General features: G+C 38.5%; 2 protein-coding genes across 2 annotated transcripts in view; one reads left to right on the top strand and one right to left on the bottom strand.

Moving 5' to 3' along the window:
- Positions 1-8205, bottom strand: part of LOC110059063 (uncharacterized) — a 14544-nt gene extending 6339 nt beyond the window's left edge. The window contains exons 1-4 of the mRNA XM_089278533.1: positions 8049-8205; positions 7457-7512; positions 5682-5776; positions 1-899 (exon numbers count right to left, since the gene is read on the bottom strand). The exon at positions 1-899 is cut by the window's left edge and continues 913 nt beyond it. Of these exons, the coding sequence (XP_089134659.1) occupies positions 1-899; positions 5682-5776; positions 7457-7512; positions 8049-8150 (1152 nt within the window). The 5' untranslated portion in view covers positions 8151-8205. The remainder of the gene's footprint in view (positions 900-5681; positions 5777-7456; positions 7513-8048) is intronic.
- A 1055-nt stretch (positions 8206-9260) lies between these two features.
- The window catches only part of LOC110059064 (uncharacterized), a 53679-nt gene continuing 48236 nt past the window's right edge, over positions 9261-14703 (top strand). The window contains exons 1-2 of the mRNA XM_089278530.1: positions 9261-9651; positions 14044-14109. Coding sequence (XP_089134656.1) covers positions 9362-9651; positions 14044-14109 — 356 coding nt within the window. The 5' untranslated portion in view covers positions 9261-9361. The remainder of the gene's footprint in view (positions 9652-14043; positions 14110-14703) is intronic.

The raw sequence follows: 14703 nt of genomic DNA, 5'->3' as shown, positions 1-14703 counted from the left end.
CTTAGTTACTTTCTTTGCGGGTTTTTCTTCTTCTTCTGAACTTGATTCTGACGAACTTTCAGCTTTGGATTCCACTTTGTTGCTTTTTTCTTTAACATTTGTCTTAGTTACTTTCTTTGCGGGTTTTTCTTCTTCTTCTGAGCCTGATTCTGACGAACTATCATCTGTGGATTCCACTTTGTTACTTTTTTCTTTAACATTTGTCTGAGTTACTTTCTTTGCGGGTTTTTCTTCTTGTTCTGAGCTTGATTCTGACGAACTGTCATCTTTGGATTCCACTTTGTTGCTTTTTTCTTTAACATTTGTCTTAGTTACTTTCTTTGCGGGTTTTTCTTCTTCTGAGCTTGATTCTGACGAACTGTCATCTTTGGATTCCACTTTGTTACTTTTTTCTTTAACATGTGTCTTAGTTACCTTTTTGGCGGGTTTTTCTTCTTCTTCTGAGCTTGATTCTGACGAACTGTCATCTTTGGATTCCACTTTGTTACTTTTTTCTTTAACATTTGTCTTAATTACTTTCTTAGCAGGTTCCTCTTCCTCTTCTGAACTTGACTCTGATGAACTGTCAGCTTTGGATTCCATCTTGCTGTCTTTCTCTTTTGCATTCATTTTAGAACTTGTTGCTTTCTTAGCTGGTTCATTGTCCTCCGAACTTGATTCTGAAGAAGATCTCTTAGCACTAGATTTCGATATTTCCATGCTTGAGGTGGTAGTGTTCTTTGTTGCTTCATCATCTTCATCAGAGCTTGAATCAGACGAGGTCTTATGTGAGTTTAATGCCTTATCTGCTTCTTTCTTCTTTGCAGTCTCCTTCTTAACAGCTTTTGATTTTGTTTCTCTTTTCAATGATTCCTCTTCCTCAGAACTGCTTTCTTCTGAATCATCTGAACTGGACGAGTCTAATGGAAAACAGAAATTAACTGTTACAAAAAAGCTACACTGTACAATCACAATCCATTTTCAATGATTGTTTCCTAGATTTGAACTCCTCCACTAACAATATCACACAGAGAAAGATACAGCTAAAACCCCTCAGCATTTTGCCAGGTTCATTACCCATAAAACATTATTTGCCAGTCTGCTCATAATCAGGGCTCAAAAATAACAAAACCATTCCTGCCTTTTGCTCACCAAGTCAAAAAATTAGTCACCGGAAGGTATAAGAACAGAAAATAAGAATAAGACCTCATTACCATTGGTTCGCGGTTTCTACTTGCAGCCCAAGGACAGACAAATTACTCTCCATTGAAATGACTCAATAAATAAAAATACAAAGGGAAGAATAATGAAAGACCTGTGAAACACAATCTTTCCACAATTTGTGAGCAAACAAAGTATATAGAACACTTCAGAAGCTAAGTTTGTAGGTTACGTGAGCTACAAACATACATTACAATGTACATGTACACTTATCAGAGAGATCTGGTAGCCTAATAATATTCCTTCAATAGTTGTAACCATTGGTCTCCTAGTCCAGCAGTCTGGGTTTCTACAGTGATGGGTCACTAAGCGGACAGTTAAGATGAACTTTCAAAATGCCTCTACCTGCCCAGATGTTAATGGGTACAAGCATGGTTAATAGAGGGGAATGGTTATGAAACCGGAAAAATTAATTTGTTGTATGTTTTTGTTCTCTTTTTTGGCCCTGAACACAACACAAGAGTTGTTTACTCCACACTGAGGAACTAACCAATAGAAACATTTTGGTAACGTAATTCATGCAGACTGTATGAGCGCAAAACAAAAGATTATGCACAGTCATGGACATTTCAACATAAATCTTGGCATCTTTGTTTGTCCCTTTGATGTTTACCAGGCTTCATAACCATTTCCCTCTAAAAACTTAATGGTACCAGAAAACTACCTGGACAAGCTGCCCAAAATGGGGTTACCTGTGACTTACAGACTGGCGTCGCATGCATGCATGGTACAGTGCAGCTCAGATATATCCGAACCAAAATATACGCGTAATGCGCGTCAGCCCAATACGCGTATACGCGTATGCATATACGCACATACGCGTATGCATATACGCACATACGCGTATACAGCATATACGCGTATGCCTGATTAGTATGTATGAGCTAACCTATTGTTTCTTCTTTTCTTATCAGGTCATTGTTGTTTTCAATGGCTTGACAGCTTGCCACAGAGCGAGAAAGAGTTTTCTTTATTTTGAATACGCGTACACTGTATACGCGCGTATGTCTGCAGACTAAGCAAAATGTTAGCTGAAACTAACATTTTGCAATTGGGCACTTGACTGAAAATTAACTGACTGAATATTGATTAAAAGAGAGAGTATTTTGTCGTTAAATCAAAAATTTACTATTTTTTTTTTTGTCAAATAGAACCGGGGATACACGCTTCAACAATCCCATCTTCATGGAGCAAACATCACAACCGAAAGATAACATCTTCTCGAAACAAAGTCTGAACACGGTCCAAGCAAGCGACTTGGAAACGTGTGCCGAAACACACAACTTTTCCTCGAAGAAAATTAAAAATAACAAAATGTGAGCGGCGCACCATAGAATCTTCGATAAACAATTCTTTTGTCAGGAAAAGAGTAATTTACTATTTGAATGAACGGTTTGTGTCAGACACCGGAGATATCACTTTCTCGACAAGGTCGAAACGCTTCAAACAATAAACATCTCGCAAGCGACTTGCCGACGCATGCCGAAACACAGAACTGTTACTTGAGGAAAAAATAACTAAACGTGAGCAGCGCGCCATAGAAACTTTGATATACATTTCTTTGGCTAAAGAAAGAGCATTTTACCGTTTGAATGAACGATTTGTGTCAAATAGAACCGGAGATATCATTTTTTCGACAAGGTCTTCGGAACGCTTCAGACAATGAACATCTCGCAATCGACTTGCCGACGCATGCCGAAACACAGAACTTTTCCTTGAAGAAAAAATAACTAAACGTGAGCAGCGCGCCATAGAAACTTTGATAAACAATTATTTTGACTAAAGAAAGAGCATTTTACTGTTTGAATGAACGTTTTGTGTCAAATATAATCGGAGATATCATGTTTTCGACAAGGTCTTCGGAAAGCTTCAAACAATAAACATCTCGCAAGCGACTTGCCGACGCATGGCTTAACACAGAACTTTTCCTTGAAGAAAAACATAATTAAACGTGAGCAGCGCCCCATAGAAACTTTGATAAACAATTGTTTGGCTAAAGAAAGAGCATTTTACCGTTTGAATGAACGGTTTGTGTCAAATATAACCGGAGATATCATTTTTTCGACAATGTCTTCGGAACGCTTCAGACAATAAACATCTCGGAAACGACCTGACGACGCCTGCCGGAAACACAGAACCTTTTCCCGACGTAAAAATAACTAAACTTGAGCAGCGTGCCATAGAAACCTTGATAAACAATTCTTTGGTAAAAGGAAGAGCATTTTACCGTTTGAATGAACGATTTGTGTCAAATAAAACCGGAGATATCATTTTTTCAACGAGGATCTTCAGACAATAAACGCTTCGCCAACAACTTGCCGACGCGTGCCGAAACACACAACTTTTCCTTGAAGAAAAAATAACTAAACGTGAGCGGCGCACCATAGAAACTTTGATAAACAATTTTTTCGTCAAGGAAAGAGTATTTTACCATTTGAATGCATGATCTGTATCAAATATAACCGGAGATATCATTTTTTCGACTAGGATCTTCAGAACGCTAATTCAGACAATAAACATTTCGCAAACGACTTGCCGACACATGCCGAAACACAGATCTTTACTTGTAAGAACATAAAGTTCACGTGTTAAAATAGGGAGTTCAAGCGACTGTATCAATTTTCTTCCCATTTTTAGTAGCTTAAGATCAAGTGTTGATAAACGGTAGTTTGTCGGTGAATTTGCGAAGTGATCGAAATATGATAGCTTTTATTGACCGGCTGACGTTTTAACAATATGCAAATTTCGCTTTGAAGCCATTTTCATTCTCAAGAAACATAATGTCCTTTGTTTGACTAACAATGCTTCACATAAAGAAACTTGTGGGAATGCATAACAAAGAGACATATACGCGCGTATATACGCGTATATGTGCGCGTATATACGCGTATATGTGCGCGTATTGACATACGCGTATACGCAAAATACGCTCGTATGATACGCGTATGCGTAGTTCGCTTATATCTGAGCTGCACTGTAGTAATCCTTGACTAAACTGGATTCATGAGAACCAAATTCAAACCTCTGTCTATTCAGCCACCAGGCTTGTAATTGGCCTAGTTCCTAGTTCTCATATAAAGGTCACAACCTATGAGCCTATTCTAAACTGGCACAATGCAGCTTAGCATTCACATTGTTATTAAAGATTACAGCTGGCCGTATGGCCTTAAGTGACACCTAGTCACGAAAAAAAAGATTGCTGAGGGTGAAGGTGATAATTGGTTAGCTAGGTTTCCACTAGAGTTGCAAGTCAAAAAGAAAATAAGTGTTCTAAAGTACATGTATAACAATTTTACAATAATTGCAGTTTTAACCACAAGTTCTAAGTAAGATGCTCTTCTGTAACAAATGGCAGCAAAGATGCCAGAAGATACATATTTGCATTCCTACAGTTTCATTATCTTCTCCGAGTTGTTTGGTGAGAATAATTGCATTCATGTGAGCTCAGGTAAACTCTGAGCACAGCAAGTTGTTTGGTAGTATAGTCATTCCAGTGAATGAACTCCATTGGTTTCCTGCTGTATATAAAAAGTTACAAAAGACCAAGAAATCCCAGCCAGAATGTAAAGAAAGGCATTTCTTGATCACATTTTAATTTATACATTGTACTTAACAAAAAGCATGCACATTTTGCTATTGTCTAGGTTTTTCCCTGGCCATTCATCTTGTTTATGTCATTGAAATGAAGTGATCATGAAGGCCTGGAAGAAAGCCACACAGGAACAAGGCAAACTTGTGATCAGACTTCAAACTTTCAACCAGCACAGGCACTTGTGTAGTTAAGGTGATTCCCTAGTAAAAGAACCCACCATAGATTTCCGATGAAAACTTGGTAAGAGCTTTGTTGTTCCAAGACAAGGAGATATTAAAAACGTAGTATAAAGAGGGGGTCACTGTGCTTGTTTTCACACCACGATGCTGACAAATACAGTTATTTAGGTGACTTTTGGTAATCTCCGTGCGCAACAAATAAGCTCGAGCATTTTTCAACGCAGAGTGTTATATCACACAGAGTTTGACTTCCTTTGATTGTTTATTCATCTACGTCCCCCAAAAAATGTCTTCAAATACCCTGCATTTTTTTATCCTTTAAAGTAAACATAACTTGGACATGTGCTGTTGGGCCCGTTATGTCTCCCTCTGTAGTATTTATTTCATTTGCCAGAAAAGTAGCCACATAATTCTGCTAATTTTTTTCTCAGTTATTGAGGACATTGTTCTCATTGAAATTATGAAATAAAAAGTGGATTTCACCCAGCTCATTTAAGAGAAAAGGAGCATTTATTTCGCTATCGAGCTTAGTTCAAAGGAAATCTCTTATGTTTTGTATGTGCACACGCTGCATGCACTCATGTGCGTGCGCTAATGCACGAAAATTGTGCGCAGTAGGGATGCGCAATGCAATACTAAGGAATCACCTTAAACACCAAGTGAGATCAGGAAAAAGAATCCAAAACAAAATGAGCAGTTTGATATCTCACCTGAATCTGCTGCTTGTTTCTTCCTGCGCTTTGAATCTGGCTGTCGATCATAGCTTATTTCATTAAGTTTTCTTTTTCCTGGATTCTGTTTGGCACTGACACAAGATAAATGAAAGTTAATTTTTTGGATGCAATCACTTTCCCATGATTATTGTTTGGGTGGCTGAATCCAAATTTGAACACAGACATGGTTTTCTTCAACCAATGTGTTTGCCTTACTATGATTATATGCATAGATGATTATTTAACCATGCTACAGTAGGAATAATCATATGAAAGCAAAAAAAAATTGAGAAACTCTTCTCTATTATATAGACATTGAGTGTTTTACTAGAAAATACAACACTGGTAAAATTAAAACAAAACTGCATCTGGAGTGGCATATTTTCCATCCACTAGTGAGAATGTTGATGACTTCATTTCCCACTTTTACATGGTCGTTTGTGCAAATGGTCAGTTTGTCTATACATGAAAAAGGAAATTACAATTTGCGGCTCAAATTAAAAGTATGAATTATATTTTTTCATGGTAAAACAAAAATTACATTGTTTTCACCGCTTGAAATTATAAAATAACTGAGCTACTACGCACGCTCTCATTGGTTGATAGGTGTGTTTAGATGAGAGTATGTAAACACGGTTGTGACGTTTTAGATTCACATGTATTTTTGAGAATTATTTTATTTAAGCAATGGAGCACTTTTTCCATGTTTACATGGCCTCATCTTAATATTCAGGGGGCTGGGAGAATTCTCGAAAGTTATGCAAACCCTCAACTACATCTCAGGTTTGTATAACTGTCTCAAACTCTCCCAAACCTCCTCGTGTTTAGATGAAGCTATGTAAACATGGAAAAAGTGCTCTATTGCTCAAAATAAATAATTCATATCTTCAAGCCACCATGTAATATCCTCCATATATTAACTGTGTTACTCTTTGAACACGAAACTCATCTGCCTTACTTATTACATAAACTTTTGCCTAAAACTTTGCAGCAGCTTAAGTCCTTGAAAATTTCAAGTGACACTTAAAAGGAACACAGATTATAATGAGAAACAAAGTTTCCGACTATATGGATGTTAATCTCATTTTCCTTACTTTCTTCAAAGTCTGGAAAACCACTGAACAGTAACTGTAACTGGTAGCTTGTCATACATTTTTTCAAGATTTCAGTATGGGTGGTCACTTGCAAGACTAGCATTTTTCTTTGCGAGCCTGAGACATTGTGACCTCTTCAATTGTGAGACCAAGACTTCAAAGTGTTTTAAATTCGAGCTCAATGTGTTCACGTTCTAAGACCTTCAGACCTTATTTAAGCTTACATGTATATAAAAATATAAACAAATCAGTACTTCGAGAATTTCTCAGCCTTGAAAAAAATTGAGACTGCAAGACAGCTTGGTGAAAATTGAGACTCCAATCCGAGACGCACATAACCGATAAAAAACTAGACTACAAGATGCATGAAATTTGGCAAAAATTTTGCGAGAACCATGGTTTTTGAAGGACCAGTTGTTCCACCCCTTTCACTGCATGGATGACATTACTTCCCTAAATTGTTTTTTAATCTGTGCATGTGATCATATGTTTTCTTCACTCTTAAGGTAATCAGCAACATTTTCAACAGCCACCTTGATCTCCTAATGTTGGCATTCGTGGTTATGTGCCAGGAATCAGGGAAATATAAATGGCTATAAACATCAATGCAAGTGTCACAAGATTACTGTCAGTAGTTACATAAGGTTAATAAATTAATATGATATGATATCATCTCACCTCAAAAAGGCATTGTACCACTCAACAATGTCACTATCGGGTTGCAAAGAGAAATCCTGTTGGAAATTAAGGAATGGTATGCTTATTATTTAGTGCACATGCACATAATTTAGGATCTAATGAATTTGTAGGGCATTATTTAGCTTGTATAGGCTGATAACAAAATACAAACTTAAATAAGATAAGTGTTTGGTACAACTGTTATCCTGTGTTTGTTAAATAGATAGATATATAGATAGATTTAACCTGGGATTTTCCCAGGGGACGTTTGGGCAGCTTTTTCTGCAGTTTATTGATTGCAGAATCCTGTAGAATCGAAAATCGAAAAGCAGCGCATCTTCCAACAGAGTCTGCGGATGTCTTGAGCAGATTGTTGCAGATGTTCACAAAATAATGTGGAAGTTCTCTACTCAAATGCTCGCGAATGCGCGTTAAAAGATGTCAGCTGGTTTCGCTAATGTAACAAGCACTACAAGGAAATTTGTAGGCAACACGTGAACAGAGATCGAGGGATACTTTACAACGAACATTCGGCTGACTTTGAAAGATAGAAAACTAATAGTACGTCAAAAGGCCAAAAAATTTTACTCACCACCAATGCCTCCTTCTTCAACGCCTTAGCTGCTTTGAAGAACTTTTGTTGAACTAAAAACGAGTAAATATGTCCGTAGACATCGCTTGGAACGGCCGCCATCTTGCAGACTACAAGCACGTGGTCAGGTGTTCTTTTGGTGGACACCGCTGAAAATAAGAATGCTTGCTCTGGATTACCCGCCAAGAGCTAAACCAACCGGAAGTTATTTAATTTGGTTTTTGTATAATATTGCACGGTTTCCGTCTTGTTTTCGGGAGACTGGAAATGGGAAGAGTGAACAAATACAGGAAAGAGCAAATAGCAGTAAATCAAGAGCCATAATCGATTATGGCTCCTGAGTAAATTCATTCCAGTTTTCCGCTCCGAACGGTATGGACCCCTAGCACGGTACTGTGTAATTTTCGAACAAAATTTCGGAAGAGTACTATTTGACTTTCCCGCGAAACTTACGGAATTTTTGGCCAGTTAAATGGTTAGCAGCCTCAAACTCCTTGTAAGATGAAGGCAAAAATAATGAAGGTGGAAATTGACAGATCTGGACTTACAAGTGAGTTACAGCAATACGCACCAGTGACAAGAAATGAAGAAGTTTGCCGAGGGAATAAGAAAATCAAGATGCATCTTTCATGATAAAGATCATACCTATTCTAGACGACAAATGAACTCTTGACACTTGCATTCAGTGATGATCATCATTTAAGAGTTATCCCAAAACCTAAACTTTGCCTTGACTTGCCGGTACTCAATACACGCGTGTTGCTGTGAGTACAAAACAAGTATAGTTTTTCACTGCACGCTGTACTTTTCATTTTAATTTTTTTCGGGGCTAATGGGACTGTATGTCCATTACAGTAATTAGTCCTCTTGGCTTCCTCCTGTTTTGCATAAATTAAATATTGTAAGCTAGTCAATTTGTAGTTTGTTGTCTAATTGAGAGAGTGTGTTCTTCTCTCCCGAGTTATTTTGTATCCAAATCAAATTATCTGGAACATTTCCTACCGAATTCTCTGCACTCAAAACTTTTGGCACAAAAAGAGGACAAAAAACGTTCTAGGCGACTGAGCGGGTTAACATTTTTAACTCTAATGTGTTGACATAAAATGATCGATTTGTACGTTTGTTTGCTCGCGATGACAGCTCTTCCTGTTATCAACAATAGCAACTGAAAGCTCTGTTAACCTTGTGCTGTTGGGTCATAGATAGCAACGAAAGAATCTTGGCATGTTTACCGTGGACATAAAAAGTGAAGTATAAGTTGAATGATGCTGGAGGGCATATAATTGATAACTGCTAAGGCGTTTATCACAAGGATGCGGTGCTTCAAAAGGCTGTTGAAGCTATTAATGTTGATGGTGATATCTCTGAAAGAAGCCGTAGCTATTCCGTACCACGGATCGCAAAAATTCCTCGGCTATGATTACTGGACGCGGCGGTATCCTTCTTTAGGATACACCGATTGGGACGGGTTCTGGAACAATTATTACAGCGGACGAACTCAGTATAAGCGGCCGTCTTCTGAAACGTCGGGACAGGCGTGTACGGGCTGTCAGTGTGATACCCTTCTGCAAGAACTCCGATGTTTTGGTAACCCTGGCAAATTGTAAGTACCAGACTATTAATTTATTGTGTGATAAGCCTCTCGGCGACTTTATTTAATTAACCTTTGCGTGGCAAGGGAAAAATAGTTGAATCGACTACTGAGAATCGATTATTTTGCTTTGAATAGCAAAGATTCTCATAGAGATTTCAAGTCGCAATTATCTGTTGAAATATTGTTGCGAGTGTCAAATTCCCCGACGGATTTCCCTGTTTCCAAACCAACGGAACCTTCCAAAGACGCAAATTTACATAGACATCATAAGCTTGTGACTGCGACAAAAGCTGTTTAAATGCGTAATCAGATATATCTTTTCTTTTTTTTTTTTTCTGCAAGGCAATTAAAACAATGATTTGCCATCTCACTATAAATGGTAAGGTGCCCCTTGGTGAATTAGCGGATTTCCTGATCAGAAAGTTTAGACCGTACCAGATCTCTACCGTGTAAAATCAGAAGCTTCTGGTAAAATCGTAATGATATATTTGGAGTGTTTTGTAGCGGCGATAATCTTCAAGGAGGACGGATCATCAACAATAATAATATGTAACAATAAATATAACAATAATAATAAAAGCAGGTAAATCTTCAGAATCTGGATGTGTGTGAATTAAAAAAGTCAATGATGAAAAATAATGCAGTTTAGGAAGCTCTTGTTTAATGGTCTTACTGGTCATTCATTGTCCGTGTAATTCCTGATAGTTGCCACTCAACAGGTCCCGGTAGTAGAACACGTTGTAAGTCGGGCGGGATTAGAAATAACGACGTGACTAACCGGCCTGCTAGCAAGCGTAAAACGGGAGAGAGGGGAATGGAGACCGAGGAGGAGCAGGGGAGCGTTCTTGGCAGTAACGTCCCGAGCAAGCTTAGTTATAAGAGATATATTACAGGACTGAAAAAGTTTCCGCGGTCAGGGACTGGAAAAATACCATAAACCTCAAGCGCACAGTGGTAATCGAGAGGTGACATTTACTCAAGCCTGATGTTGAGTAATAAATGAGACTTTAAAGTAGAAGAAAAGAGAACCATCACGTGTAAGTAAATTATTTTGAAAAATAGCTGAAAGAAAACCGTCAAGAACGGTAGCCCATTCAGGATAGTTCCTCGCCCAGTACTTGGAGACTTTTGGGACGACAATCAGCTGGACAATGCAGCAATATGATTAAGTTCTTACTAACCGAGCACGAGGGCCGTAGGTAAAAGTTTGTACACGAGCCAGTGGCCCATCAGGCCAGAACTTATCCCAGTTTCAGAAGCATAAAGAGTATTTCTATTCCCCCCTTAATGGGATGCTAGTCTATCGCAGGGTTGTTCCTAGGATTACGTTTGTCGGTACCCATTTATACACCTGTGTGTGAGAGTAAAGTGTCTTGTATTAAAGTTGTCTTGCGCGACGCATTGTCCCCGGCCAGGGGTCTAACCCGGATCGTGCGAGGGCCGTTCTAGGGAATATTGACTCAAGGTCGTGGCAGTATGTACAAAATCGTACGGTCAGCGGATCAAACAGACTATGTTAGTAAGCAGTTTATTATTCTACACTGGGGCCTGAATTTGCGAAAACTCTTTTACGCCTGCTCTTCACGAGCAATGTTTATATGACAAATGTATTCGATCATGCAGATGGCACGGCAAATGTTTGTCAGCAGTTCAAAGTTTAGTGCGCCTGTAAGTGAAATTGGACAGCAGACATACGCAGAAACAAGTTGGTAGTCTCCCCCAAAACAATGGCGCTTACGAACGTATTTGCCACACATTCCATGAGAGGAATCGTCTACACAAGCAATATTTAGTAGATGTATTTGACAACCTTTATTTGTCGCATAAAAGCTAACAGACCAGCTTTTCATGAATATGTTTATCACGTAAAAGTTGGCTAATTGTCAGTCTTCGTCTGCGAGAGCAAATAAGAACTTTTACCGAAGAAGTGGCACACAAAACTTTCTCGTATAGACCAGGCCATGTCCGCGTTATAATAGCTACTGCTGTGCATGACCAGAAATCCATGGCGGACCACATCATTGTGAAGTTTCTGTTAAGTTAACAAACGGTCTGGATTCCTTTGAAGTAATTTATTTGCCATTCGAAGTTTCCTTGTTTTGCTTCCAGAAATAGTTAATTTAAGTATCTTTGAAAGTGTCTTGAGGCATTCCAAAAGTTATTTCTGATAATTAAGCAATCGTCCCATGTGGTTTGGCTTGTTTTTTGCTGCATTTTAGAGCTTGTGTTTCCATAAAATGTAACGTATTCTTGTGTACATAATATAAATGCCTAATATTTGGATAGATATACGGACAACTCTATTAGCATGCATACTAAAGTAAGTGGGTCCATTGGAGCTCTTAATAGCTGTGTTCGTTTTGTTGACAGCAAACTCTAAGTTCTGGTGCTTTAAACACTTGACATTGGTAGAAGTAACTATCTCTGGTTAATCAAAGAGCTTACAGGCCACAACAAGGAAAGGTTATGTCTCTTCTGTACTGAATCAAAATATTTGCCATTTGATGGTAATCAAACTATCCGTTTGTCAAAAAATGACAGTCTTACTGAACTGAACAAACGAAGCTAACAGAGGTTACATGTAGGTCGCCTTTGGTTTGTATGTCACTCAACCCTAGCGATAGAGGAATCTTGAGCCTCGACTCAGCTGATGAGATTAGAAAGCTGCCATCGATAAGTTTATCTTCATCGAAATATCTCAAAAAACAGTTCTGTTTGCCTCAACTATGTTTTTCCACCTCAGAATATCTTTGATTTTGCAAGTGGCCATTATAATCGTAACAGCGAGGCTGATTATATCCGTTCCTTATCATGGATCACAAAAGTATCTCGGTCATTCCTACTGGACGCAAAGATATTCCTCTCTGGGATACACGGAATGGGATGGTTTTTGGAATAATTATTACAACGGAAGGAAACAGTACGAACGTGGCTCAACGGAGACTTCGGGGGAGTCTTGCGGAGGCTGTCATTGTGATGAAGACAAACAAGAATTAGAGTGTCGTGGGTCGCCATCATTATTGTGAGTTGATCAGCCAATATTGTCCAATTCATCAAACGTGCATTTTGTCATAAACGAACTGGGAAGGTAGTTTTCTTTTTTAACGTGTTTGAGGATTAATATCTGATATGCAAGTCAGCAACGGAATGTAATTCTCACCCTATAATTAAGACACTGTATTTGAAGCTATAGTTTTCTAAAGTTGAATACATTTTACACGATGTTGGTTGAAACATCTTTCACGCCCTCTTCTCCACGCGCAGAGAAAAAATGACTTGATCATGAGTAGGTCAAAAATCAAAAAAAGTAAAGTTATAAAACATTATCGTGTTATACATTCTTTGCAATGGGAGGTGCGTTGGCCTCATGGTTAGTGCGCTCGTCTCCGGATCGAGCGGTCCGAGTTCGAGTCCTGGCCGGGGACATTGAGTTGTGTTCTTGGGCAAGACACTTTACTCTCACAGTGCCTCTCTCCACCCAGGTGTATAAATGGGTACCGGCGAACTTAATGCTGGGGGTAACCCTGCGATGGACTAGCATCCCATCCAGGAGGGAGTAGAAATAGTCCTAGTCGCTTCATGCTACAGAAACCGGGATAAGCTCCGGCCTGATGGGCCACTTGGCTCGTATGCAGACTTTTGCATTCTTTGTGATACGTCAGCTGGTTAAAGGTTCCATGGAAAGTTATATCCTAGAGCTGTAGGGGAGACGCGTTTTTGTTGGATACATGTAGAAGAGTACGTGCCTATGCAAATCTTAAAAGTACTTCATTTATGCCAACATTTGACGTCAAACAATTCAAGTGCAAGAAAACCTTCAAAACCGTTCAACGTATGTTAACGTGAACTTATCTAAATTCGCTTTAAAATCGTAGAAAAATACGGCATCATAATTGTAATTTCTAATAGTTTACCTTTTCTTCTTCTTTGTTGCACACAAGTAAATGAGCGGTTTGCAATATGATTCCAATCTTGTTGAATCAACACGGTGTTCATCTTCCGTTTCAGTTGTCAAAATTCCTGAAATGTATAGTTGTCGTCTTAAATATTATGGTATTTCTTTACGCAAGCTTTCTACAGGCTGACAAAATGAACCTGGACCGGGGCTCCAGTGAGAGCCAGGTGTATGGCGGCTCCTGTGTGAGGGAAACATAAGACCTTGTCTTGTCCGTGAAAACGATTGACAAGGAACACGGTCAGAGCTCGAGTCTGGCAGGGCCCAGCACTAGCCATCCAGTCTTTATTTACATAGGGCCTCCAATGGACTTCGTTAGTTCAAGATTGCGTTTTAGAAGAAACCCTCAACGTTAGATCAGGCTAGGGTAAAATATAAGATTAATGGTACATAAACACCAATATACATGTGCTGATATTATCTTAAATATATTTGTTTTGTTACAGGATTGTACGAAATAAAGTGATCAAGATTGTTAGAAACGGAACCTTACCAAAGAGCCTTACTGAGATGTAAGAACATAATGAATTCTGTTTAGTGTATATAAAGTTTCTCAAAAACGATTGTGTACTCAGAAGAATTCCAAACAAATTATCCAGTATAAAAATTACATTGCAAACGTTGGAAGAAAGCAATTAACATGGAGTTCCTGAACTACTAAGTAACTTAAGAAGAAAGAAAAGGAATTGTCACACAGTTGACCAAATTTCTTGCATTGTCCCTAGCGCTGGGACGTCACTCCCGTTTGAGAGATTTGTTTTTTTTTTGTTATATTAAGATTCAAAGCAAAATCCAGTTACCCTGTTTCTGAATGTTAATCAGGCCTAAGATATGTAACTTTCTCTTTTATTGATGGAATGGTTAACGAAAACAAACAAACAATATGACCTAGCTCACTGGCAAGGCTATCATGCCTAAGTTGGACTACAATCACAACTGTCTTCTGCCGATACGTCTTACCGACGTTCAAGACAAAATTTTTAGTTTATAGGAATAATCTGGAATTACACATTAGAACTGAAGTTTGGTTATTTCAGCGAACACTTATCGACGACATAGAGTTTGAGTTCGAGTCACTATGGTATTCTACTTTCCTGTATATATCT

This window comes from Orbicella faveolata, unplaced genomic scaffold (assembly GCF_042242905.1).
Source record: "Orbicella faveolata isolate gen_17 unplaced genomic scaffold, um_ofav_v1 contig_46, whole genome shotgun sequence".
In the NCBI taxonomy this organism is placed as follows: domain Eukaryota; kingdom Metazoa; phylum Cnidaria; class Anthozoa; order Scleractinia; family Merulinidae; genus Orbicella; species Orbicella faveolata.
Note: the sequence above shows the minus strand (reverse complement) of the source record. Positions and strands in the feature narration are given on the sequence as shown.